The sequence below is a fragment of the Corythoichthys intestinalis genome, chromosome 2 (genome assembly GCF_030265065.1).
Source record: "Corythoichthys intestinalis isolate RoL2023-P3 chromosome 2, ASM3026506v1, whole genome shotgun sequence".
Taxonomy (NCBI): Eukaryota; Metazoa; Chordata; class Actinopteri; order Syngnathiformes; family Syngnathidae; genus Corythoichthys; species Corythoichthys intestinalis.
The window spans coordinates 25,441,434-25,465,377 of record NC_080396.1 but is presented as its reverse complement, the minus strand read 5'-3'; the positions used below and the strand labels follow the sequence as shown (position 1 = coordinate 25,465,377).

Sequence of the window (23,944 nt, the reverse complement as noted above, 5' to 3'; positions counted from 1 at the left end):
GACAGACATGGCACTAAATGCGTTAGTAGACAGCCGCCATCTTGAAGCAGTAGACTTTTTAGGACGGCTCTGTTGTAGAGAACCTTCCTAGCGAACCTAAGTAACTTTTTATATAAAATACTTCTAAATCGGCAAAATCTTGACTTGAATCTATCTTTAAATGATGAAACAGTTTTAAAACTTTCATATGTCGAAAGTAGAGAGAACATGGGAACTAATGCAATAATGGGAGCAATTCTAACAACTTTTAACAGTTGATTCAGGGTAAAGAGTAAATTAGGGTAAAGAATTGGGCTCGGGCCAATTGTACCAAAAACCTTCACAAAAAAAAACTTCACATAGTGTAGTCAATGTTTTTTTTTTTTTTTTTTTTTTTTTTTTTTTTTTTAAATTGAGGGAAAAAAAAAAAAAAAGTAATTATCACCAATTACTTTGCCAAGTAACTAATTACTCTTACATTCAGGTAATTGAGTTACTAACACAATTACTTTTTGGGAGAAGTAATTTGTAACTATAATTAATTACTTTTTTTCAGTAAGATTAACAACACTGACAGTGATCCCTCGTTTTTTGCGGTTAATGCGGACCAGAACCCGCCGCGACAAGTGGACCCCCCCCAACTTTTTTTTGTGTGTGTGTGTGTTTTTTGTGCTCAATGTATTCATTCAGATTTAGCATTGGAAAGAGATACATATAAGACATGTTTTTTTCTCACTTTTTCCCTCAAAGTGATTTTTAAAATTGAATATAAATAAATGGTTTTTAAGACCTTCAAATGTCATAATTATGATCAGTTTTAAACATAACTGTCCAATCAAATCATTTTTGAACAAGAATAAAGTACTGTAGTAGATAAATGCTTGGCTTTATTAAATGCTTCTGTTTATCTCCCTTAGCTGTGACCGTTGGAGTGACATGTAGAAATTTCAAACTCCTCATGATCACTTCTGGCATTTATATGTCTCCAACGTCTCCACACACACACACACATTCATTCCAGCGCGGCTTCCTTGCAGAAACTGTTTAACAAGTTAAACGATGATTGACAGATGCCCGTGTGAAGTCTTTGGCCAGATCAAAGCCATCATTAACTTTAATAAGCAAGTGCCGCAGTGACTGAGAGGAACAAAGGGCTGGGAGAGGGAGGGTGTGAGGCTGTGCGCAGAGCAGAAAGCAAGGTGTATGTGGATTTAAAAAAATTAAAACCATCGCACGTGCTTGCGATGGGACTATCGCGCACGAGGACATCGCGGTGGCCATGTTTAAACGATATATCGTTCAGGCTTACTGTAGATGCCATAGAGCAAGTTAGGCAAGGCATCCTTTAGAATCAATTTAGAATGTTAATTAGACCAAACTAGAAAAGAAGGGAGCCTTATATTCTACAGTATGGGTATTTTTGTACTTGCCAAGTGTCCCACCTGTATCAATTCTATGGAGCACCTCTGTATTGTTGCACATGCGCACACCTTAGGGTCAGGTTCAGTTGTGTCATAGCCGCAGGCCCCATGACTGGCCCACAGGAGTCCCGCTTGTCATTCCAGGTTTGGATCATTTTCAGGTGGAGGTAGCAGCTTGCAGGCAGCTGTCAGGCTCGAGGCAGGAAGCAGAGGCAGGCAATCGGAGGAACTTTCGGCCTCCTCCCAGTCCCATACATGTATCTTAATCAGCTTGCAACAGCCATCTGACATCAATACACATAGGCAGACTTACAGATGGCTGAAGAAGATTGTAACAAAACCACAGAAAGTCCATCCATATATTCTATACCACATATACTTAATGCGGTCGTGGATGAGCTGGAGTCTATCACTGATGACTTCAGTCAACAGGTGGGGTACTCACTTACTTGGTCGTCAGCCTTTTACATATTTGATGAGTTTGATGTCAGGTTGTAGTTCCTCCACAGTGTACGCTTCCAAGCATAATGGTGCTTGATTTGTGAGTGGGAAAACGACCTTCCCAAACTCTTGTGTCAAAGTCTTGTGCAAAAAGCTATTTGGTTCCAGGGGCTTCTTCAAAAACCACGAAAGACATGTTTAGAATATACATCATCAATGGATGCTCCCTTCAAGGTGAGGATAGGGGAAAGGCTGAGTTAAAAGAAGATTGAGTCACAGGGGAGATGTGGGGGAAAAAAGGGTTCACAGATCAAAACTGAACAAAAAATGAGAGGAGATACAGCAAAAAAAAAGACATCGAATGGCAAAACAAAGGAATGGAATAAGTGTGCTTTGCAAGTCAACATTCTTCACACGTGTGCTTGATATTGAAATGGTGGCTGCGTCCTCAGATCCCAGTTTGACAGCGTGTACTGGAGGCATCTTTTTCTCAACTGACACGAGGTGAGCTCTCTGTTTCACCCTCAACTGCGGAAAAAAAAAAAGAAAGAAAAAGACAAGGGGCAGACACTGAGCCCTTAGCCTTCATCCAGACACTCTTGATCTCAGTCATCAGAGTCTGTTATTTGTTTGAATTGAGGATCGAAGCCCAATGTGCAGTTTCGTCAGACAAGCCTTGGAAAAGTGTCAAACTGACAATGAGGACTACAGACGCCTCTCGAATGTTAGGGAGGCAAACGCTTCAGTGAGAAGAGCAGAGTTTGAGGGATAAGAGCGTCCAGGCATTTACTTATTGCTAGACCCATTTGTTCCCCTGGAATTGAGACATTTTGGGTAAATACAGTAGACAGTATGTATACAACTGTGGTTGAGTGGAATTTGTTCCAGCATGCCTGACCAAGTGCACAGGTTCTATTTATCTGATAAATTTATCTGATCATAAAACAGAAAGTAATGTACAGAGGTGGGTAGAGTAGCCAAAAATTTTACTCAAGTAAGAGTAGCATTACTTCAAAATAATATTACTCAAGTAAAAGTAGTCATCCAAAAAATGTACTCAAGTAGGAGTAAAAAAAAAAAAAAGAAGAAAAAAAGACTACTCAAGTTACGAGTAACATTGTGAGTAACTGCTTATTTGTGTTCTTTTGTTTTTTAAAACACTGGTATTTTTTTTTTCTCTCAGCACAAACGGATCTATATGAACTGGTGTTATAATGATACTGCACAATAACCCATTACATAACCACATTAAGCCAAAGAAATACAAAAACAAATTAAATCATTGAATTCTGGCGAGAAAAAAAAATAAAGACCGAAATGAAGCATTATTTGTCCAAAAAAGCATGAGTGTCTTCTAGTGGAGAAAGTAATTCCTAGTTTGAATAATGAATACAGTAGTTCCTTTATAGTTACTATTATGAAATTAAAAGGACCATATCTCCGTTTTTCCGTGGTCAGTCGGTGCCAAATAAAAACTGGGAGACTGGTTATATTCTGTGCTTTCGAGTCATTTTGAGGGCAGCACTCTGTCAAATACATTTTTTATTGTGCTTTAAAGACCCCGCGCGATTAAAACGGGCTGGCATGATCATAGAACGGCAGGCTTACGTCTGATTGGTGTAATGGAGTCGTGATTATTGTTGCAACGTCTCTTTGTTGAAGTTAGTAGTAGCGCAACTTTTGGCATCATTGGCAAAAATATAATACATCTAATCCATAGAATAATGAGGAAAAATGTGATTGACGCTTGTTAGGCCAAAGTAGCGCAGTAAGAGTAGCATTTTTTCTTCACAAATCTACTCAAGCAAAAGTATAGCTTAGTTTTGTCAAATGTACTAAATTAAATGTAACTGAGTACATGTAATGCGTTACTACCCACCTCTGGCAATGTAGCGATAAGCTTAGGCTCCGTTTGAAATGTAATACCGTATTGGCCCGAATTTAAGACGGTGTTTTTCGCATTGAAATTAGACTGAAAAAGAGGGGGTCATCTTATATTCGCCGTCTAGACGTTATACCCTTTCACGACACTTGATGGCGCCAGATATCATTGAAGCGATGTTCTGTCATGACAGATCCCAGCTACTCTCAAGTTTAACCAGTTTGCATTATTTTATTGCAATGTTTTTCCTTATTCTGATTTGTTTCAAGACTACAGTTACAGTTAGAATTCACTTTGATGGTTAATGCAGTTACTGCAATTTTGTTGTTTTATCTAAAGTTGCACCGGTACCGATACCAGTATCGGCAGGGGGCGCCAATCCGGCCCGAATTGGTGGTATCGATATCGACGAGTACCAACATTTAGGGCGCCGATACCATCTACTGGCATCACTTGAATGCAAATTTCCTGTCCTCCCCACATGAGCTAACCTCCCAAATCCCGATGCATGACATCTGTATGTCTTTGTCTCGAAATTACCAAACGAAATTAACTCCTTCGTCTTCAATTTTAAGGATGTACTACAACGCATATCCGCAATGTTACGCTGTTCATCTAACATGGCATTCACAAACGATTAGCATGCGTAACCTAACGACTGCTATTATAGCGCTGATGGGATCAGAAAGCTTAAAAAAGTGGGAGACTAAGCAAACTCATGGTTTCATGATGAACAATGAGTGGCAAATTAAGAGCACCGTACTTCAAACACGTCCTGTTTATGAAAGTCGATTGTCATATGTGTTGTGCAGTAATAAGCAGAAGTGACTTCTCTGGCCAAAAAACACTCAAGCGGCGCAGCCGCAGCGCGCACACTAGATATCATCAAATAGCAACCTAGATGTCCTATGTTAGATCCCATGCTAACTCTCGCGCGCACACACTAGATATAATCAAATAGCAACCTAGATGTACTACATTAGATCCCATGCCATTAGCTGCGTGAGCCCAGAGCGACGCGTAGTCCATGTACTACATTGATGAATTAGAAACCGCCATGACTGAATGGAAGTTAAGCAGGCCAAATCAATCCATACCAGTGACTATAGATAATGCTGCAAATACTGTTAATTCAGTACATGTTACAGATGGACTCGGACCACAAATAGGATGTTTTGCTTATATGGTAAATATAGCTGCTAAGAGAGCTGCAGCAATCAACAGTGTGCCCCACTTTACAAACAGTAAAGATTGTTCTCAGCACATCAAAATTTCTTCAGATCAGTAAAAAGTAAGCACATAAATATTATGCACTAAAATGCTTGTTTATATGATGTTATTTTTGCTTGTGAGCAAAAAATAAATAAATAATAATAATAATAATAATAACAATAATAACAGTTGTATTTTCTATTTCAGAGCATTAAATGTATTGAATTGTATCGAAAATCGTACCAAACAATGACTTAACTGTATCGTTGCATCCCTTCTACGTACATATATACATATACTGTATGTATATATTCATTCATTCATTCATTTTCCATATATATATATATATGGGTTGTTTTTTGTTTTTTTTTTGCTAACAGAGTGGTATCAGAATGGTATCGGTATCGGCCGATACTGCACAGCCAGGTATCTGTATCGGTATCGGGCCCAAAAAATGGTATCGGTGCAACACTAGTTTTATCACAATAGATTAGTTTATTTACATTTCAAAAACCAGAAGCCATTCATTTACAAATGTGTTTGCACTTTAGTTTACATATTAAAATGTTCAGATATTAAGATTTGAATGAGGCAGAATAACATGCTTTTTCACTCAAATATATTGTTATCATTTGTTTCGGATGTACTGTAATTATTTTCTGTATCTTTTTTTCCACTTGAGTCTTGAAAATGGGGTCGTCTTATAATCAGGGCCGTCTTATATTCGGGCCAATATGGTACTTCAAAAAGCAAAGCTGTGCTTACAGCAGTTTTAAAATGATGAAAAAAAAGTTATTATTGGACATAAGAGATTTCTGCATGACAGCAATTATATGAAAAGAGTGTGTGACTCACTCCTTCAACTGTCATGACCATTTAACTCTTCTGGTGCCATTGGCAGTGATAGACATCCGTGAGGTGAGAGGGCACGAAAGTCAAGGGTATCATAGGGCAGGACGAATTATGTTTTTTAACTCCCTGGCTGCCATTGACAATGATAGGCATCATCATCTACAGCTGTCAATGGCAGTGAATGAGTTAAGGCAGACTTAACTGGATTGGTAAATTCTTTGTCATTGTTATGTGGAAATTAAGTTTCGTAATGAAATGCTCTCTTAGCTGGATACATTTTTATTTTAATTAATTCAAAGGAGAGCAACTGATAATGTGATAGTAAAATAGTTTTGTTACTTTAGAAAAAAAAAACATTGAGTGTTTTTCCTATGTATAGCACTCACTTATTTCTGTCTCCCAACAACTCATTCAATGAGCAGTGAAGATTTACCCCTGTGTGTTCATTAATCCATAAAGGTGCTTAATTTTTCAAGCATCACCTTGTTTACCAGCTGAGCACGTAGTTTATTTGTCCATCGAAGCTCACGTCAACTCTCCGTTGCAGCGCCAGTGAAGCTCATTTGGCCGAGGCACGGTGTGTTATTAGCCAGTAAATAAAGTGGCGCGACAACTGTGCAAGCTAAGAAGAGTGGAGGGAATCTCATCTTGGTCCATGCGTGTGCATTCTATTTACCAACTCAATCCCGTGGCTCTCTTGTCTGCGCTCCTCGTGGCTTCCGTCCAGGCACTTCCTAATGAAACAATAACAGCTACAGCCTGTCGCCATTTGTTCTGATTACAGCTTCATCACAGTGTCGACTGCGCTGCCTCCTTCTAGCATCCCTCTTGCTATCATGTTACACGTGCCTTGTGTGATCAAACACGTGGATGCTAATCATGCTCTTTGCCCAAATACCATGCTGATATGATGGATGATAACCGGCCCTGACAAAACTCTTCCCATACATATTTCCCATTTCAAGGCACTCGGCTATTAAATACTAAATTATCTTCTGACAAAGCCATATGTAGTGAAAACTCCAAAGGTTGAATATAATAGAAATAGTTTTCCCATAAAAAGTTTGGAAAGTGAAAGTTTTTTTTCAGTTGCATCAACATTATTATTCTCGGCTAGCCTGATGCCCAATTCCGATTTTTCTTCATATCTATTTTTTTGGCATGCCTGTTCAAACTGGCTTTTTCCATTGAGCCCGTTCAAGTATCACACATGTGTAATAATTCACAGTCCGACACGCGCAGAGCAAACTGATCTGCATGTGCAGAAGCATCAACACAAATGAATGCACATGCTGGTTGTATGTTATTCTAGGGTCATCATATTTTGATTTCCAAAAAGAGGACACATATAACAGACAGAGATCCACTCGGAGTTCCTAAAGGCTCTGGATGTTGTGGGGCTGTCGTGGCTGACATGCCTCTACAAAATCGCGTGAACATCGGGACAGTACCTCTGGATTGGTAGACCAGGGCGGTGGTGCCCCTTTTTAAGAAGGAGGATTGGAGGGTGTGTTCCAACTATAGAGGGATCACACTCCTCAGCCTCCCCTATAAAGTCTATTCAGGGGTTCTGGGTGTCCTTGAGGGTGCATGGGAGTTCGACCAACCGGTTTACAAGTGTTTTGTAGATTTGGAGAAGGCGTTCAACCGTGTCCCCGGGAGTACCGGGGCGGCTGTGGCGCAATTGGTAGCTGGAGTTGTCCTTGGACCGAAGGGTCAGCGGTTCGGTTCCCAGCTATGACTGCCCACTGTCGAAGTGCCCTTGGGCAAGGCACTGAACCCTAATTTGCCCCCAATCGGTTGGCAGTTGCCTGGCACGGCCAGACTGTTCTCCCTGTGTTTTTCAAACACTGAGAGAATAGTCTGGGACCCAGCCCATTAACGGCCTCTCGAGCAAGTACAAAATCAATCGACAAATCAGATTCGTTTATTTGCGTGACGTGTTCTTAACGAGCAACATCACTCTTCCGCGTCGGAAGTCGTCTCCACAACAACACAGATGGCGAACAGGAGAGCCAAGAATATGTTCCAATCCACGGTAAAATCAGTTTTAAATTACCAAAAACACATCGACACAAGTCATTGACAACAGTCTTGTCTCGCGCTAGCCATGTTGAATAAACTCCGCACTCCTTTTATGTTTACTTTCGCGCGCATGTCCCTCGTCCCACCCGTCGCTGATTGGTCCGCTCCGCTGTCTGTTTGCTGTGGCTTGCTCTGCCCTGGAAATTTTATCCGCTTTAATGGTGGCCAGACTCAATAGCTGGAACAGCGGTGAGTCTGGAGTACCAGGCTAGGTTGGCAGCACCTTGCATAGCAGCACCATTGGTGTGTGTGAATGTGCGCGTGAAAAGGTAAATTTGTGCTAATGTAAAGCGCTTTGGGCATGGTAACCATGTAGTTAAATGTGCTATATAAGTACTGTCCATTTACCATTTTACGGGGTACCGAGCGTTTTGATAAGGGCTGTTCGGTCCCTGTCGAATTCGTTCCCAAAGAGGGTTGTCACTGATTCTATTCATATCTGTCAGGGAAGTTCAAGTTTGAACTCCATGACAAGTGTTACCTCAATAGCTCAGGTTCACATGCCGTTTGCAATCCACAGATGTAAGATGTCTGCGTCCTGTTCCCCGGAGGTTGTAAGGCTCCGGGCGGTGCGCACCTGTCAGATGTCGTCGATCATCCACCAGAGAAGGGAATTGGCATCCGGCTCCACGAATGGACCAAGTAAAAATGTCAGGGAAGCTCAAGTTTGAACTCCAAGACAAGTGTTACCTCGATAGCTCGATTACAGAAATGAATACGACCCCGACCATGGATTGCTTTTCTTCGAAGGCTTCATAAACAAGAGCTCTTGGGTACAAAATGACCCGGAAAGTATGAAGCAGTATAATAGAGGCTGGACATTTATACTGTTGAAAAGGGCGGTGCCGAAGCCCACCGTGAAACGAAACTTTACCAAGAAACAAAACTCATCATCTCACAAGCCTGGGTATTTTTCCATACAAAAACATCTTTGAGCTGAGACCTTGAGCACCGGTCCCGGCTGGAACAATGATAAGAAAACACAGTCGTCCCTTGTGTTCATTCAGGGCATATTGAAAAACAACGGAACATAACAGTCCATATTTGGGCATATGGTGATACAGTCAAGGCCACGAGAAGGCACACGCAACAGATTAATGCTATAATGTTCTCATGCAAGCATAACAAAAAGCATACAAAATATGATATATAATGGTTGTGTTTTAAGCATGAATAAAATTCTCTCACAATATCTTTTATGAACAGAATTTCTAGGCGCAGCCGAAGTGGTGAGGGGGTCCAGTTTGGTGGCATCTGCATTACATCCCTGCTCTTTGCAGATAATGTGGTGCTGTTGGCTTCATCAAGTCACGATCTCCAACCGTCACTGGAGCAGTTCGCAGCCGAGTGTGAAGCGGTTGGGATGAAAATCAGCGCTACCAAATCCGAGACCATGGTCCTCAGTTGGAATAGGGTGGCATGCCCTCTCTGAGTCAGGGATGCAATCCTGCCCCAAGTGGAGGAGATCAAGTATCTTGGTGTCTTGTTCACGAGTGAGGGCAGGAAGGAGCGGGTGATCGACAGGCAGATTGGTGCAGCGTCTGCAGTGATGCAGACTCCGCACCAGTTCGTTGTAGTGAAGGAGCTGAGCCAAAAGGCGAAGCTCTCAATTTACCAGTCGATCTACGTCCCTGCCCTCACCTATGGTCATGAGTTGTGGGTCATGACCAAAAGAAGATCCCAGATATAAGCGGCCGAAATGAGTTTTCTCTGCAGGGGGTCCAGGCTCATACTTAGAGATAGGATGAGAAGCTCGGTCATCTGAGAGGGACTTAGAGTTGAGCCACTCCTCCGTGTTGAGAGGAGCCAGCTGAGGTGGCTCGGGCATCTGGTTTGGATGCCTCCTTGATGCCTCCCTGGTGAGGTGTTCCGGGCATGTCCCACCCAAGACACACTGGAGAGACTATGTCTCTCGGTTGGCCCGGGAACACCTTGGGATCCCGCCAGAGGAGTTGGTTCAAGTGGCTGGGAGAGCGAAGTCTGGGTTTCCCTGCTAAAGCTGCTGACACTGCGACCTGACCCCAGATTAAGCGGTAGATAATAGATGTATAGATGGCTTGAGACAGCCATGATATTAAGGCAAGTTTCTAAGTTGTGTATGAAATACTGTATATAGCTTTTCCAAATAGACTCAAGGTAAAATTGTTATGTGCTTTAGAATGATACCATATGCCTGAAATTACTATGTAACATGCCCCTTTTAAGAGCCAAAAAAGATCAGAATTGTGCTGATATTTCAATATTTCTGGAACTGAAGGTATATAGGCAAGTGAAAGCGTTGTTTCTAAACTACCTCAGACAGTCTCAATGCAATTATAAGTCAGACAAAGGAAATAAACTACTGTTATTTATGTACTCCACTATGTTGTTAAATGCTGAAAGTGAAAAGGTGTTTTCTGCTTTGGAAGTGAGTTCCCTCAGTTCTCATCCCAAAGTTGTTTGGTCGGTTGAGGTCAGGGTCATGAAATTTTTCCACATTAAATCCACCCAAGCATGCTTTTGCCTCAAATAGTGCAAAAATAGTCATGCTGAAAAAATAGAGCTGTCTAAATATTGCTCCTACAAAGTTTAACACTTCACATTTTACTAGAATGAGAAAAAAAATGATTCAAGGTGGGGGGTGTATTCCAACTCCAAATTGATGAATTCACTGATTACGTAGTTTTTCGCCAACCTGGCCCGCTAACCTACTTCTTGCGGTGACATCGCAGTGGGTTTTTGCTTTAGGGCCTCACTACATGAAGCAACAAATCACTGGCTGGCCGCCGGCATAGTCATCCATTCTGTGCAGCAAACAGGCAGGCGGCATGGTCACAGCTCTTATTGCGGTGATGGTTTTATGTCACGTCGAGTGAGTGTTTGAGTGGCTGACCACCTGATGTAGGGTCTCATTATATTGTTTGATGGCCGTGGTTGAGCGGCGTGATTATGCCGCTGATAAACCGTTGCACGCCCAGGATCCGATAGGCTCATTAGGACGCGCATCGATCAGACGCATTGACTTCTTGTGTGCATGGATTTGTGTTTTGTGCTTCAATAAGAGCTTTCATTTGGGTGGCCGCTAGATGTTGATATGGCTTTGCCAATATTTGTGAGGACAGATGTTCTGTTTGCTGTCTGGTTGGATTTTAGTTTGGCTTGTCCTTACATCAGGTAGCTCAGTTACAGGTGAAGCTGGGCTTCTTCAGTTTAAGAGGCAGAGATTTTTAGGATTTTGCGAGGCGCGTGGATGGCCAGCTGTTGGAAAGCAGTTCGGTGTCAGCTGTCACTGGATGCCAGGCAGAGCTAAGCAAGCTTGTCATAAACAATGGCACAAAACGTTTTGCTATGTGCACAGCTGGTGAGCTACAAGACTTAGTCTGCTGCGCTAGCAGCTGACCGTGGACTGATTTGTTCAGCGCACGCATGCTACCGCCAACAGTGGATATTTTAACATGCACAAAATATTTGTACTCCAGACTTTGGGAAACGTATACATGAGTTCCAAAATCAGTGGTATTGGGAAGGGGCATTAATTGATTTTGAATGTGTTTTATTTGTTTTTGTCAAAGCTTGTTGCTACTAACTTGTCAGACATAATTTGAGCCTTTCCCCTGAAACCAGCCACTTGGGCCGAAAAGTGAAAAAATACATTTTCGACTGCATATTCTGCTTTTTAAATTCCAAAAAAAAAGATATTTAAAAATCCCCTCCTTTACATTTGAGGAAATTCAAGTTCATAAAATGGCCAAAAAAGATATTTAAAGTAGGGCTGTCAAACGATTAAAATTTTTAATCGAGTTAATTACAGCTTAAAAATTAATTAATCGTAATTTATTGCAATTCATCGCAATTCAAACCACCTATAAAATAGGCCATATTTTTCTGTAAATTATATATATATTCTGTAAAATAAATTGTTGGAATGGAAAGATAAGACACAAGATGGATATATATACATTCAACATACAGTACATAAGGACTGTAGTGGGCATTTCACTCTAATGTCATTTAAATCTGTCTATGCTGTCCTCACTCCGAAGCGTCTACTTTTTCCAAAGCTAGACAGCTAGTGAACGACGCCTTAATAATTGGACTTCTTCCTTTTTCATCTGATTTATTAATAAAATGGCCTCAAACCATTGTCCTCTTTAGACCGACGTAAAACTACAAAAAAAAAGGTACACAAGCATTGCATTAGCAACAACGTTAGCTTAGCACGCTATACAGGTTCACTAAACAAAAACAAAAAGCGTCTCATACAAAAAATATAACATTTCGCTTACTAACATAATATGTACATTCTTTACAACAACCATACTTACAGACAAATCTTGTCCAAGGATCATATAAACACAACATTATCAGCCCGAGACGTCGTGCAGCCATAATGAAGAAAGAAAAGAAGAAAATAATAAACCATATCGCAAAGCGACCACAAGAGTTCGCTGTTGGACAGCACAAAAAGCCTTGCTGTAAAACGTACCAAAAGGCAGAATACTTTCTGAGCGGGACATGTGCGTTAATCGCGTCATATATTTTAACGTGATTAATTAAAAAAATTAATTACCGCGCATTAACGCGATAATTTTGACAGCCCTAATTTAAAGATATAGGTTGCTTTCACACTAGACCAAGAGGACTAGGGTCCGGCTGGAGAGCTACCTCGCAACAACAAAGTTTAGCAGTCACACTGCGCCAACCAAACTTTCTGAGTAGCATAGCGTGGACGAAAGGCGTACCTATTGATTGGACAAATAGAAGAGGAAATACCTGCCTCCTGGGAGGAAGTGTGGACCGTGGTATCCCAAGTCACACAGGCAGTCAATCGCTCTCACTTTCGTGACTTTTGCTACTAATTTGCAAGACATAATGTAAACCTTTCCCCTGAAACCAGAAACTTGGGCCTAAAACTGAAAAATTACATTTTCGTCTGCATGTTCCGCTTTTTAAATTACTAAAAACTGCAAAGATATGTATTTAAGGATATAAGGCGCTTTCACACTAGACCAAGAGGACTAGGGTCCGGTTGAAGAGCTACTTCGCAACAACAAAGTTTAGCATTCATACTGCGCCAACCGAGCTTTCTGAGTAACATAGCGTGGACGAAAGGCGTACTTATTGATTGGACAAATAGAAGAGGAAATACCTCCCTCCTGGGGGGAAGCGTGGACGGTGGTACCCCAAGTCACATAGGCACAGGCGCGCAATGGCTCTCACTTTCGTGACTTTTCGGACTGTCAAATTGTCGCAGCTTCCAGGAGAGCGAGACGCACAATACGGCCACCACATGGTACGTTCAGCAAAAGCGTGCAAAACACAATTGCCACATTAAAAACAGATTCTGTGTTTTAAATGCAACTACTTAGTGCAGCACAGCAACATTTGGCCATGGCTAATCATCTATCATCTTGCCATTGTTGATTTTGAATTGCGTCCGTGCTGTACTTAAGCTTCCAGAAAAACACCTCCCGACCAAACAGTGAAAGCGCCCATAAAGATATGTTTACCAAGTTCTTAGCAACCATGTTTTTTTGTTTTTTTTTTCAAATAAATGGACATCTGACCGTCACTGAAGCTGAACTAGCCTCACCTCAATTTTGCAGCTAGCGCGTGAAAGCTGTCAAAAAGGTCACTTTTTTTTTTTTAGCTGTTATCGCAATGCTTATGGTGAATCTGCTGAGAAAATCACGCTCAAACAAAACTTAAGGATGCAAACGAAGTTAAAGTTTCTGAAATGGGGGTTTATTTATAAATCATTTGCAAACTATTTCCCACATATGTAAATAAAATACATATTGCCCCTAGAAAGTGTCATATGTTCCAAGCTCAACATACTGCATTCCAGCAGCCCTAGATATGGTGTTTTGCATTCAAGGCACAAGTGGAAAATATTAAACTGGAAGCTAAAAACAGCAGTCTTCAGCTTTTCTGCATAAGGGTTATCATGTTGCTGCAAGATTTATACTTGAAATGCACACTGTGTGTGTTTTGTTAGCTTGTAGAGCCCCTGACCCCCAGTGGAACAGCCCCCAACCAGGCTCAACTGCGCATCCTGAAGGAGACAGAGTTGAAGAGGGTCAAGATTTTAGGCTCTGGGGCTTTTGGAACAGTCTACAAGGTAAGTGTTCAAGAAGCAGGAATTTGAAATTTTGGTTGATTTGTGCACTCTTTTTATTGAGATCTAGTGTCTTAGATTTAATAATAATAATTGGCTTAACTTTCTAGGGCATCTGGGTCCCGGAAGGTGAGACGGTGAAGATCCCAGTAGCTATTAAAATCTTAAATGAGACCACGGGTCCCAAAGCCAATGTGGAGTTCATGGACGTACGTATTCCTGCCGCCTGCCACTTTGTTGAATTGCACACTTGGCAGTAAATTTTTATGAAAGTAACATCTCAGGGATAAAAATGAACTGCCAAGACTGGATGAGACTATTAAAAACACCACTTGTTTATGATATGTGGCTTCTCTTGAGTCCCGCCTGGCGAGCAAAGTTTTTGTTTTTATCACCTTTTCCCACCTCGCTTTTCCTCTTTTTTACCAATTTTTCTCTTTACACTCTCTTGATTTCATTGCTCCCATTTCGGAGTCTGGTGTTCTCCTCACCTCCCGCCTCTCCTCTCTTTTACCCTCTGTCTCTCCACTTTTCCTGTTTCTCCCAGTGGGATTCTGCGTCCATCCAGAGCCAATATGCTCGCTCTGTCGGCTTGTTAAACAGCAATCTAAAGGCAGGCTCACGCCTCGCCACTAAGAACCCAGTCACTGGAGTGCCCAGCTCCAAGCACACACACTCATGCATGCATTCACACACATGCACACACCTCCACAAACACCCCACAACAACAACAACAACAACAAAACATTCCCCTGGAAATAGTGAGTGTGGTTGTGTGATTTGCGAGCGCTAGTAGATATTTGAATGGCCAAATTGCTTATTTGAGTTTATGCAAATGGTAAAATGTAAGGTACTTTAAAAGTATACATACTTTATTCAATATCTTTGGATAAGATCAGAGTGTATGTGTGTCTGTAGCAAAATGAGTTAGACGGAAAACCAGGGTCACCTAGCAGTAATAGAGGTCAATGTTCAGGAAGATGGGAGAGAAAGCAAAACACACAGTTGTACTCTTGGGCACTCTTTTATACTCGCACATGCAGGAACACACACACCAGAGCAGCAAGTAAGATTTTACAGATGCATAATGTACAACTTCACAAACCTTTGGGAGCCTTTCCTCCATTTTATTCTCTTCTTTCCCATCTCGTTTCTCCCTTCCAAGAGGGTTTCCTTATACAGAAGCGCGTACGGGTTGGGAGGGAGGAGGCGGTTTTATAAGGTGGTCTTGTAGTGGCACTACTTTTAAATTAAGGTGTTTCTCTGGCCTGTGGCACCCCTGCTGTTAAGAATTAATCTACTGCCTCCCACGTTACCGCCAAGCTCCCTCTGAGCTTCAATATTTAAGGTGGCACCTCATCTGCGTGAGCTCTACAGTGAGGTGAAAGGTGCACAAGGCTCATTCACATCTGTCACGGCCTACATTTAATTGCGCTGGTGCAACATTGATGTGACGCTCTGTGAAATTGAGAAGAAAAAGGCAATATCTGTGCTGCTTTGAAGAGGTTTTTTGCAGTGTTTTCTTGAAATGTGAGAATACTCCTAGGACAGATGCTGCATGCAAATATAGTCAGCAACCCGTCTTCATTTATGCATCCATCTCCACCTCCACTTGGATTATAGCGCGCAAGTATTCATGCATTATAGATACATGGACATGCACAGAGTTCCTCTATGAAAACAGAAGCTGATATTTGTTGACAAATAGACGTTATGACTCAACATGTCAGGACTTTGAAACCACAACCTATGGGGAAATCAGGTGCATCAGTCCTCTTAGTCCCTTTTTGTCTTTCGCCCAGGAGGCGCTGATCATGGCCAGCATGGAACACCCCCACCTGGTGCGCCTACTGGGTGTCTGCTTGAGCCCCACCATCCAGCTGGTCACCCAACTCATGCCGCATGGCTGCCTCCTCGATTATGTTCACGAGCACAAGGACAACATTGGGTCGCAGCTACTACTCAACTGGTGCGTCCAGATTGCCAAGGTGTGTACATACAATCGAGAGCAAATCCACATCTGAAAGTTTTTGCTTTGTGTTTGGTCAACGTTGTAAAGGGAACCAACTGACTAATCAAGTCTGTAACATCTTGCTGTTATGGGTGAATTAATGTAGTGTTCTTTTATACCAGGTCATCATTGCAAATCAACAAAAAATTAAGTGAAACAAGTACAACAGGTTCTTTCTTGGTATTGGAACGCAGAGGTTGATGGCGATGTCATGCATAGTTGGCTTTGAACATTTTTTTAAGCCTCTAACCCATACATGTCCAAAGTCCGGCCTGGGGGCCAAATGCGGCCCACGGTCAAATTTCATCCGGCCCCCAGCCTCTGTCATAATAATCATTAACATCTGGCCCGCATAGACTTAATATATTGGTCAGCAGTACTGCTACCAGCATATGAAGTAGCTTACACACTAAATGCTGCTCCTCATTTACCCACTAAAAGGCAGCAGCACTCTAAGCAACATGACCCCGTGTGACCCTTTACTCCCAATTTTCTAAAATGGCGACACTCAACAAAAACTGTTGACTGCAACGGCCGACGCTTCAGGGATAGGTGGAAATTGGACTATTTCTTCACTAAGATATGCAACAGCTGTGTCTGCCTCAGTTGCAAAGAGACAGTGCGTTGTTTTTAAATAGTTCAATGTTAGGCGATATTTCCAGAGGCGATATTACCAAACAAGACACGCTGACATGAATGAAAAGATTACAGGGAAGAAGCGAGAAATTGAAGCAACTTGAAGCTAGTTTAATTTTACAGCAGCATTATTACATTAAATATAACAGCAGTATTTCGCAAGAGCCCGAGAGTCGAAAGAGAACACCACAAAGGCTAGTTGCGAGATTGTTGAAATTATTCATTTAAAAAATTAGGGCTGCAGCTATTGATCATTTTAGTAGTCGATTAATTGATGAACTAGTTAGTTCGAATAATCGAGTAATCGGATAAGGAACATGAAAAATTAAAGTACCAGAGCTGAGCCTCAAACGGTATAGAACAATGGCTAACTTACCTAGCAAATGTCTGCTAGCTTAAATGCTATAAAACACTAATGCTTTTTTTTTTTTTTTTTTTTTTTTTTTTTTTTTTACAATGCTCTTGACAAATGGTTCAGACACATATTCCCACCTAAAAAAAAAAAACTGCTAAATATACCGGTAAACTAAATTACGAATGCATTTTTTTTTTTAATTAGCTCAAACAAAAACTTGGCTTATGTTGGTTTTAACATGGAGCAGCTGGATTCAACCATGTGAAATGAGGCAGACTAGAGGGCACTTTAATTAAACGAATACTCAAAGCAGCAAAATTTAATTTGAATCTTTTTTCTTTAATCGAATACTGGCGTTAATCGATTCATCGTTTCAGCACTAAAAAAAAAAAAAAAAGAAAGCAAATGTGACACACAGAATGGCTTGCTAACATTTCCTTAAATATATTGTTCTACGTAAAGGACGTCAGCATAGGTTGGCCCTCCACATTTTTACCACACCAAATGTGGCCCCCTTTGCAAAATGTTTGGACACCCCTGCTCTAACCTGACATTTTTCTTGACTTAAGCATTCGGTTGTTCAAGGTAGTGTACTGACAACAGTCATATATTTGCATTTCTTCTTTACCGGTTTTATATCTTCTAGCAGCTTTAAAAAGGACTTATCATAAAGCCCCGCCCCTTTAGAAAACTCTTGACAACCCAACCTGTCAAATTCTCCCAGTGACAGAGACTGAATGAACGAACGATTTATGGATGATGGTGGGAATTCTAATTTATGAATTAGACCTGTTTTTTAAGGATGAAATGTTTTTGGTTTTTTTTTTCTTTTAAATGAATTTCAACTTGAAGCAGGCAGAGAGGGTTGCAGTATGCAGTGCAGTGGTATGTCAATGGTATTGAACTTTACAGAGATTAGAAATTATTATAATCGAGGTGAACTGCTACCACTTGCAACTTAATAACTAGAAACCCCACTGGCTGAATATCTATTAATACGGCGTAAATAAACACTTAAGACAAACGTTGAGAGAGTGGCGTGCAGTCAAGTTAAGTTGACCGTAGCCACGTGCTAGGATGTGTGTGAGGAGACCTTTCCTTTGTGTGCGTCCATGACGGTCATGGCATGACCAAACGTAAGTACGTGTTCCTTTCTTTATATAAAGTTTGTGGTGTTTACTTTAGACTTTGAGGGCTGGTGTCTTGACAGCTTAGATTAGTTATATTTTAATTCTATTTGTGTAGTGACAGGCTAGTAAAAAAGTAGGCAGTCAAATGTTAGCAAACTAATATTAATAGTTCAGTCTACAATTCTGCTGCATTCTATAAAATAGTATTTCTTTTACAAATCGACCATTAACTTACCTTTGAGCAAGCATTAGTGTCCTTAGTGACTCTTGACATTGAGTTGTGTATGGGATGGACGACAGACCCTTTTCCATAGCTTGCATTTGGCGAGCTTTCTTTAAGGCTTTGAAAAATGCCCTAAAAAACGGCCTTACCCCAATCTTTCAGGCCAACTGGTTTTGGAATTATAGCGTTAAATCTGGTTTTTTAAAGTTTGCAAAAAGATATTTAAAGTCATGACCACACAACACATTCCTATGCAAGTCTCCGACTGGTGTGCGACTTTTCTGATTTGGGTGCGTGGATTTGTGATTGGTCCATTGCTTGTGAATGGGTGAAAATATGGACAGCTCAACGTTTTTCGTTTTGTTTACAACACTATCTGGTTTGAACAGCAAAACATAAATCTAAGTGTAGACATTCAGACAGTGCCATTACTATCTCAGTTTGCTTCCTTGACCACCATAGTCCCTGAAGCCTTGGCCACCAACTAAATCCTATTGCTGTAATATTATTGTTAACTTGTTTCAAAATGTCTGTTTTCGAGAGCAAGCATGTTATCAAGTAGCGACTACAGGCAAGACGTTACCAACAACTGCCCCTTGCCTCTAATAGTAATCTTCTTTGTATAATTAGTTAATTACAACTGATTAACACTGAAAACATGGTTCTGAAGCAATTCATTAAGTGTCTTGGTGACAGCTTACATTGAAACAACAAACATACATTGAACGACAATCAGCTGATAAATGTTTGATATGAAAGGTTATAGATGGTTTCAAATTCAGAATTAGCCTTGCTGTTTCAACTGTTTTTAAATGGGGGAGTAGCTTGTCTTCTTATCATACGAACTATATATACAAAAAAGCGAGAGACTGATTGAGCTTCCATTTTGGGTGTTTGCTCCTGGTTTTTTTTTCTCCTTTGCATAGGTTATAGGGTTGCATTTTATAGTTGTTGTTGTTTTTGTTTTATTTTGTATGTTTTTTTTTTTTTTTTTTTTTTACAATATGTTCTGTTGAAGTCGAAGAGAGTTACAGACCATCTCAGATGACATCTAGTGAAAAGCAAACTAAACTCACAGGTTAAAAAACCGTATCCAGACAATCGTTCACTTTATTAATTTCTCTGAGTGGTCGTCAGTCCAACACTGTTTACATTGAAGTCAGCTGTGGGAACCACCACAGTATCATTGACTGCAATGGTGTAACAGACAGCTAATCCCTGTTCAGCCTGCACACCTAGCACAAAAAAGCATATCTGGCAAAATTCCCCCACTGCAGGTACTTTATCAACCAAGACTGCCGATTGATTTTGCCGTCTTTGTTGGATCGGACATGTCAGTTCTCCCGATTCAAAGATGAGAGGATGGGTTTGATGAGGTCTGTGTGGGAGGGCTTAACCCTTCACTCGCCCCACGACAAATGAACTAAGTGCCTGAAGAGCAGGTTACTTAAGCAGGTACTTACTGCTGTAATTGGATTCGATTGCAGCTGCTGTGATGGGGGAATAGTAAGATAGTGAAACACTAGAGCGCTTGATTGCAACTCATCTTTGTGACTTGTTATGCTTGAAGCTATCCTGTACTGCTTGACTGAATGGATATAAATTACTTTTTTTTCTAACAAATTAGGTAAACGGTACAGCAGAACAAGTATAGCTACTTGTCTTTTTCCCTTTAGAACGTCAATGCCATGTTAACAACTTGGCTAACTGACAAAAATACTTTGTATGTGCTGTGATTTGTTTTTCTCGACTATTGCAATATGTATCATTGAACATCTCCCCAACCAGTGTTGTCACAGATTACTTGAAAATTTATTTTTATTACTGATTACTGATTATGCCTCAAAAAAGTAACCTAGTTACTTTACTGATTACTTTATCAAGGTAACTAAGTTACTTCGAAATTAGTCTATCAGTTACTTTTTACCAAATTTTCGCTCTTTGCTGCCTCAACATAAGAATGACAACAGAAAAATGTCATCGCATGTAATTGAATTTTTCACATAAGCTTAATCTTTGAGTGAGCGAGGGTTTAATTACTCGATAGAGTTGATTTCAACCACCATTGATGCGCGCTATCTTAGCCACTCCGGAGCCCTGAAACTAACAAATACCTGACAAACTTCACGGAATTTGTTGAAATCAACTCCAACGACTAATTAAACACCTGCTAACTCAAAAATTAAGCCTTAAGTAAAAAATTCTGAACTTCCCCTTTAAAATAAAGACCTAGCCGTTAAAATGTTGTCTATAAAAGTTGTAAAGCAAGCAACAAAAATGAATGAAACAAACAAGAATCTTAAAAAGTATTTCATAATGGATAAGAATTATTTTTTGAGCAGATCATCTGACTAGCACCTTAGAGACTACTTTGCTTTGCTTAGCCAAAACTACACCTAAGGAGGCAAGATGGACATTTAGAATTTCTTTAAACCTAAGCTTTCAAAATCTACCAATAACAACTGAGCTTGAACCTGGATTGAACACGAACAGTGTCAACATGTATATGGCGGAAAACACTCAGGTGACTTGAAGTTCCGCTCTGAGACCCCCAATTTGGCCAGATTTCAAAATTGTCCTCTATGCATGTGTGATACATCATTGGAAAGCTTAGAATCTCATTTTTCGGGGGGGGGGGGGGGGGGGTTGAACAGGAGGGCAATTAAAAAAAAAAAAAAAAAAGTTTTTTAAACCGCAAAACCCCAACTGGAGGTGAGAGCACGTGAGAGCAGAATTACAGACGCCAGGACTTTAACGAGATATTACCGCGTACTTACCTTGTTTCGATCCAAAAACTTCATTTAGCATGTATCACTGAGTGTCAAGACAGAGCTGTGAATGGCCACAGCTGGATTTTTGGGGATTTTATGGCTGATTTTATGGCTTTTCATATATTTACCCTTTTAAACGTTTTTTTTTTTTTTTTCTTTGTTTTGATCGATTATTTATCATCTAAAATATTGGGGAAAATGCGACAATAACGAAAAAATACAATTAAGCGATAGTTATGAAGTAGATATCCGTGCCTTTTTTACAGACGCCAATTTTTTCATTGTGACGCCATTTGTTTAAAAGTTTAAAATATGGGAGTGAATAATTTTTTTAAGTTGTTTTTTTTTTTTCCTAACTAAATATTTGATATCAATTAATGATTCTAAGCTAAAAATGACGGACATTTCGAATAATAAATACGATTACTTACCTTCTTTTTATGGCTAGGTTGAAACAAAAGCGGCTGCGCGACGTCTGTAAACAGGGGTTTCCAGGGTAAAACTGAATTTTAAATTTTAAAAGGTTCGGGGGCTTATTGCGCCATGAATCTGCTATGGCAGCATATAGACATGTTGTTCTATCAAACACAACAGTTCTTTTGGCTTAAAATACAGCAGTTTATTTTGAAGAGGGGTTCAAGAGCAGAAACTGCTTTTTCAGCCTTCTCTGTGTTTTTTTCCATATGTATATATTAATAAATATACATATATAAACACATTACCGACCAAAAGTTTGGACACACCTCAAAGGTGGATTTTTTGGAGAATGTAGAATATAAAACCTGTTGTCAGTTATTACACTTTATTTGCCAAGTACATAATTCCACATGTTCATTTGTAGTTTTGATATCTTCAGTGAGAATTTACAATTTAAATAATAGTGAAAGTATATAAAACGCACAAATGATGAGGTGTGTCCAAACGTTTGACTTATGTTTCACGGTCATCAACATATTTTGACCCCCCCCCCCCCCCCCCCCCCCCCCACACACACACACACACACAAAAGTCAAACTCCGCCTATGGTTACAAACTGCAACTATAAAATGTACGTAAAAGCTGGTTATAAACTGTATAAGTTCTGGTTGTTTCGTTACCTGTAGGCTTTGTTTCGAGTTATGTCACGTTGTGCTGTAGTTCCAAGTGATTGCTTGAATTGGATGTGGCGTTTTTAGTGGTCGGCAGTCTTCTTGTGCAAAGTTTGCAATGCACAGAGATATTTTTGTCATCTTTACTGGACAGAAATGTTAAGTAATGGCTGTATTTCCAATAAGCAAATGCAGCCATTTGTGGTATCTCCCCTGCCTCTTGTTTGCGTCCTGACGAGGTAGCTACACTATGTTGTTGGCCGCCGCCACAGACACCAGACAGCGCTCACACAGCATTTTAATACACATGCCCCTTTTTTTTTTTTGGTTTAATATCAATGAGAAAACGTGACGTGATGTCAGGAGCAACATTTTATATTAGAAATTCTCTTTGCACATGACTACAGTATTCTTCATTCTACTTACATGGGGTGGCGTGGCTCAGTGGTAGAGTAGTTGTCCCCCAAACCAGAGGCTGTGGGTTCGATTCTCCGCTCTGATGAACTCGTTAAGTGTCCTTGAGCAAGATACTGAACCCCACGTTGCTCCTGGTGCTGCGTCACCAGTAGGTAGATGGCGAGATAGTGTAAAGCGCTTTGAGCGCCTTGAAAGGTGGAAAAGCGCTATATAAGTATAACACCATTTACCATACATTATGAGGCAACAACAAAATAATAACGCACAGGCACTAAGGAAACTAACTTTAATCAGATTACTGGTTTGGAAAAATGAACGTGTTAGATTGCTCATTACTGAACGAAAGTATTCAGATTACAGTAACGCATTTCTGACAACACTGTCCCCAACCATTAATTTCTAATGCTTCTTATCCTGTTCACTTGAAAGCTTGATTGCAACCTGGATTGGCCATCAGTCATTAATGATCTTCCACATTGAAATTCACACACACACAAAAAAAAATCATTTCCTGCAACAACAGCCAGAGCCGAAATCCTCTTCAGCAGGTATGTTTTATTCTACAGGACAAAGGAAGGTGCACGTTTTATAACAAGACGACACAACAAAACATACTAAAAAAAAATAAGAATAATAGTCAAAACGTGAAAAAAAGGACAAAAGAATTATTTTTAAAACGTCAGTAACGGGTCAGTTGAACACTCCTGCCCGGGCCTTGGAGGTAGGAGGAAAAATTCTTCTTTTTAAGAGGGACAGCCCCGAGAGCCAACTGGGCCAGAGCTTATATTGTTCTTATGCAAATGAGCAAGTTAACACCCGCCCCAAAGGACGAGCCTGTGCTGCAAACGTTTGGAAAAATTACTAGCCCTGCAAAGAGTAAACAATAAATTTCTTTTTTATCATTAGTGAGCTTGCTTGAGCAAAGTACATTGGGTTTACCCAAGGGAGACAGCCACTTCTGCGCATAAGCTTAGAGACACTAATAGAACACTAATGAACAACTATGTATTATTAAATATGAATATGTGAAAATTAGTGCTGCAACGATTAATCGATTAACTCGAGTATTCGATTAGAAAAAAATATTCGACTTAAATTTTGTTGCTTCGAGTATTCGTTTAATTAAAATGGCGTTTTAATGGTTTATTTTGAAAGTGTTTGCATTTAGTTTAATTGATTAGGGTGGATAAACTGCCCTCTGTTCTGCCTCTTTTCACATGGCTGAATCCAACTGCTCCCTGTTAAGACCAACGTAAGCTAAGTTTTTCTTTGAGCTAATGTTTTTAAATGCATTCATAATTTAGTTTATTGGTATATTTAGCCGTTTTTTGTGGGATAATGTGT

At 40.3% G+C, this 23,944-nt stretch overlaps 1 protein-coding gene across 7 annotated transcripts in view; it reads left to right on the top strand.

Annotated features, from left to right (window-relative positions):
* LOC130930964 (receptor tyrosine-protein kinase erbB-4-like) overlaps positions 1-23,944 on the top strand; it is a 428,601-nt gene that overhangs the window by 278,077 nt on the left and 126,580 nt on the right. For 6 of the 7 annotated variants that reach the window (XM_057859366.1, XM_057859391.1, XM_057859374.1 and 3 more), the window contains exons 18-20: positions 13,850-13,972; positions 14,080-14,178; positions 15,772-15,957. In XM_057859366.1, coding sequence (XP_057715349.1) covers positions 13,850-13,972; positions 14,080-14,178; positions 15,772-15,957 — 408 coding nt within the window. The remainder of the gene's footprint in view (positions 1-13,849; positions 13,973-14,079; positions 14,179-15,771; positions 15,958-23,944) is intronic. The other variant, XM_057859348.1, reaches the window with a different exon arrangement.